At 34.8% G+C, this 4,103-nt stretch overlaps 1 protein-coding gene across 1 annotated transcript; it reads right to left on the minus strand.

The window, feature by feature from the left end:
* Positions 1 to 446: 446 nt before the first annotated feature.
* On the minus strand, positions 447 to 3,011 carry LOC110729318 (60S ribosomal protein L10a). The gene is made up of 6 exons (XM_021909046.1): positions 2,884 to 3,011; positions 2,736 to 2,773; positions 1,846 to 2,065; positions 1,337 to 1,502; positions 879 to 1,084; positions 447 to 723 (listed from the first exon to the last, which is right to left on the minus strand). The coding sequence occupies exons 2-6, from the start codon at positions 2,738 to 2,740 to the stop codon at positions 670 to 672; spliced, it is 651 nt and encodes a 216-aa protein (XP_021764738.1). The 5' UTR covers positions 2,741 to 2,773; positions 2,884 to 3,011; the 3' UTR covers positions 447 to 669.
* Between the last annotated feature and the right edge of the window lie 1,092 nt (positions 3,012 to 4,103).

Raw genomic sequence — 4,103 nt, forward strand, 5'->3', positions numbered from 1 at the left:
AGTAGTCACTCTCTCATCACTTCTAGTTGACATGAGGGTACAGGCTGTACAAAATACACAGGCATGATTAAAAACAAAAGACTGGTTTCGCGTCTATTCTAAAGTGAACAAAGTAACCATCAAAGTTCAATCCTGCTAGGTTCCTCAGTATCATCAATCTGTTAGTTACGAACTTCCATCACAAGAGTTATTGTACAATGTGCCCTAAACCCATCTTTCAATCCTGCTACAAATACTACCCAGCAGTAGGTGAACCCAGATATGAAAGGATATGACCTAATTAACAGGATCCTACACTTGAAATTATCTTTAGTATTCCCAACTAAATAATACTTAGCAAAATTCCTCCATAAACTATTGCCGACTTCAGAGGAGCTTAGCTTCAATATACCTCCCTAGAAGTAGTCATTATTGGATCCTCCTATTACTGAAATACTGAGCCAATATAGCCATCAAAGACTAGTAGACCAATATAATTTTTTTGCAAACATACATGTGTAAAAAGACTAACAATACAATAAACATGTATCTTCAAAATTCTTCCTGAGGAATAACATATCAACTCACACAAGGAACAGGGTTTAAATGAACAATGAAGAAAATAACAAAAAGGCAATAAACAAAACTTCCAACTCCTACGCCATTCAACCAACGGTAAAAGGGGCTGTTTCAGAAGATGCGGTATGGCTTGCCCATGGTACTCTTCAAGTATAGGCACCGGACCTGCCAAAACATAAACAATACCAGTAAGTCACTCGGGGTAGGATTCAAACAATGCACACTCTCGCATTGCAATGCAATTGTTATACAGCAGAGAAGATGAACAACAAATGACCATATACAACAGTTTCACAAAAACATAGGCATAAAAGACCCACATTTTGCCAATTCTTCTTCAGCAATGAAACAAGAAAGTTGACACTCATTTGAACGTTTTGGAAAATCTGCTTCTCTTCCATACTAAGGTTACCAACAGCAACTCCCATGCAGAGAACTTTCTTAAGCTGAAACTTGACGGTTGCCTTGATCTCGTTCACTTTGTTCTCCAGGGGTTCCTGATGGGTGACAAGTGTAGGGAACTTACCTGAAAAGGCAACCCAAATGATACCCATTAGTAAAAGAATTAAGAAAAGAAGAGTATTGCTCACTGCTAAAGGCACACATGATCATCAGGATCTAAAAGATTGTGCATGCTATATGAAGGCAGCCTGTGCCGTGGCTACTTGGCTAGTTCTTTAGGAGAGCAGACCAAACTCATAGCACAAGTTCTAAGTCATATAGTCAACATATGATCCTACAAGCATACATCAATAATCAGATCACCATATAGACTTACCAGCCTTATTAAGACCGGGACCAAGCAAACGCGGAATCTGCTTAATGACTGCTTCAGAAGCAAGGAAAGCATGGTACTTCTTTGCAAGCTTCTTAACCAATTTCTTGTTCTTGTTGAGCTTCTTCAACGCTTCAACATCCATCCATTCCAAACCTATCCTCTCAGCCTGCAATCACAACAAACTTGCATTACTGCTGGGAAGAAGAGAATACAGCAACCAAGCATGAAGTTGTAACTTTGTACAGCTACAGTGGCGTCACCACTCACCAAGCATATCATATTATCTAGGGTAATCAACAACTTACAAGGCTACAGCTACACAGATCAAGGACTTCAAAACTATATAATAATAATCCATACGTAACTTATTGAGACATGTCCGTGTAATATATCAGGGCTGACGAATAACAAGCATACCAGCAATTGTTAAAATTTCTCACACAAAGTCTTGATTATATAATAATTTGCTTTGATGACCAAGGAGAAATCTACAAGAACAGATTATATACCTCTTCCACGTGTTGTGCGTCTCCAAGCATGCAAACCTTCATCTTGGGACGAGGGATGTGTGGCAACTTAACGGAGCCACTGAAACGCTTATCCTTTTGTGGGTCATAATTCTTCAGCCCAATCTGGAGCTCAACTGTCTCAGTGAACTTGCGATTCTTCTCCTTGGCATCATTTGCAATACCAGATATAGCTTCCCTCACCGCTTCACTCTGAAGCTTACTACAACAATGAAAAACATATATACAATATAAAATCTTTCAAAAAGCATTAAATATATAACTAGAAAGTGTGGCAACCCATAAAAATTATCATGCTATTTAGTATATACTACATCGGTAATTCGGTACCTATGTTCCAAACAATAAAGCACATTGGATTCCGTTATCAAACCTCGCTAAATTCGACCGCTCAATATTTCGATTATACCATGATGTTGACTATATTAAAAGTAAGGGAAAAACTAGCTCAATCTATTTCTACCCAAAGACACTAGATTAACAACCAAGTTCAGGTCTTAGCACATTGCAAATCCATGTCTTTAAGTCACAATCAAATTCACATTACAGAGCTATTAATATTTCCTAGATACCCAAAACACCTTCATATCGATTCACACAACAATATTTGAGCCCAACAAACAATACCCACATCAAAATTTTCATTTCTACCTCAAAAATAAAAAAAAACTAGCAGCACAAATCAACAACTTTATTGAGAAAAAAATAAATCAAACCCCATTTCCCAAATTTCAAACAACGTGAATAATCCCATTAAATCAAGTTATAATTCAAAAATTATAATACCCATGAATCAAAAACAGATGAAAAACACCCAACAAAGAAAATAATTGAAAATCAGAGAAATCAGAAATGCGAAAGATAAGAATTACCTCATGATTAAAGCTAAGACGGGGCCAAATTTGAGAACCTGATAACAATAATACAAAGATAATTTACCAAAGTTAAACAAGATTTATAAAATTAATTCAGCATATGTCGATGAAATAGGGGAGATGAGGAGAGAGAAAGAGATTGTACCAGAGAAATTGCTAGGGTTTATGATTAGGCTGCTGCCTGCAATTTCAGCAAATAGTAGAGCAGAGTGACTGAATGAGTAAGGTTTTTAATTGATATGTGGACCTGGGCCTTTTCTTTTGGACTACTACTGTAGTTTAAACCATTAATCTATAGATTGTTGTACAACTTAAATTTAGCCATTGTATTTGGGTCACGCACACTTTATTAGGCTTACGCAAATTTTTGACTAGTCTTCCCACTAGCTTTGAAAAATGAACGATCAATATATTAAAAAAAATTAATAATAAAAAAAAATTGAATATTTTATGATTGAACATATTATGAAAGAAACATTATTGAAACTAAAAATATATATATCCGAAAATTAAAATGAACATTTTATTAATAGCAATGAACAGTTTTTTAAATTGAAAAGAAACTCAAAATAAGAATAAATATTTAGGAAAATTTGATAATTACCACTTAGTATTGTTGTCGTTTTAATAATAGGAAAAATTAACAAGAATAATCCAAACTATTAACGTCCTTCTCAAAATAATCTCAACTATTATTTAACCTACAATAATCCCAATTATTGGGTGCTTCTTCTTAAGATAGTCTCTTTTACCGGTTACTTATAATATTGGTTAACATTTTTATCCCTTTTTTTTTTTTTTTTTAACATTTCACCCTTACTTTCTCCCTCCACCATTTCCATAACCTTTGTCCTTAGCACAGACATTCTGCCATACCACCTCAACGGCTGCCCCAGCCATTCAACCAACACCTTCTCTTGCATACTACTCCGTACTTCATTTCTGCTTTGGTCTTTGGATGTTCACTTCTAAAATCAAAGGAAAACATCTGCTTTATTGCACAACTACTAACAAAACTATAATATTCCAAATTTTTATGTAATTTATTGAAGATCAAAAGCAACCGAAGTCTGCAACTTAATCCTTGTTTCTCCTATGCTTCTCCAAAATTGAAAGTCTGCTAAATTTTAACTCCAAAAGTGTAAAATTGTTCTACCATTTAAGTTGTGAAGGTGCAATTCTCGAGTTTCAGATTATTTTTTTTGCAATTTTGATTTGAATTTAAGGATAAATTTAGGTTTTAACAACTCCTAAATTGTGATACTGGGAGCAAAAGAATATAATTTTTGTTCATTTCCTAGCCTAATTTGACCAAAAAGAAAATCAAAGAGGGTCCGATTCTTTTTTCTCCGTCTAACCTTTAAT

Source organism: Chenopodium quinoa, unplaced genomic scaffold, assembly GCF_001683475.1.
Source record: "Chenopodium quinoa cultivar QQ74 unplaced genomic scaffold, ASM168347v1, whole genome shotgun sequence".
NCBI lineage: Eukaryota > Viridiplantae > Streptophyta > Magnoliopsida > Caryophyllales > Amaranthaceae > Chenopodium > Chenopodium quinoa.

Excerpts from the sequence above, each read along its gene's own strand:
- LOC110729318 (XM_021909046.1), bottom strand. Across the intron at positions 1,085-1,336 it reads TCCCGGTCTTAATAAGGCTG|GTAAGTTCCCTACACTTGTC; the intron begins GTAAGTCTATAT and ends TTGCCTTTTCAG. Across the intron at positions 724-878 it reads TGAAGAAGAATTGGCAAAAT|GTCCGGTGCCTATACTTGAA; the intron begins GTGGGTCTTTTA and ends ATGTTTTGGCAG.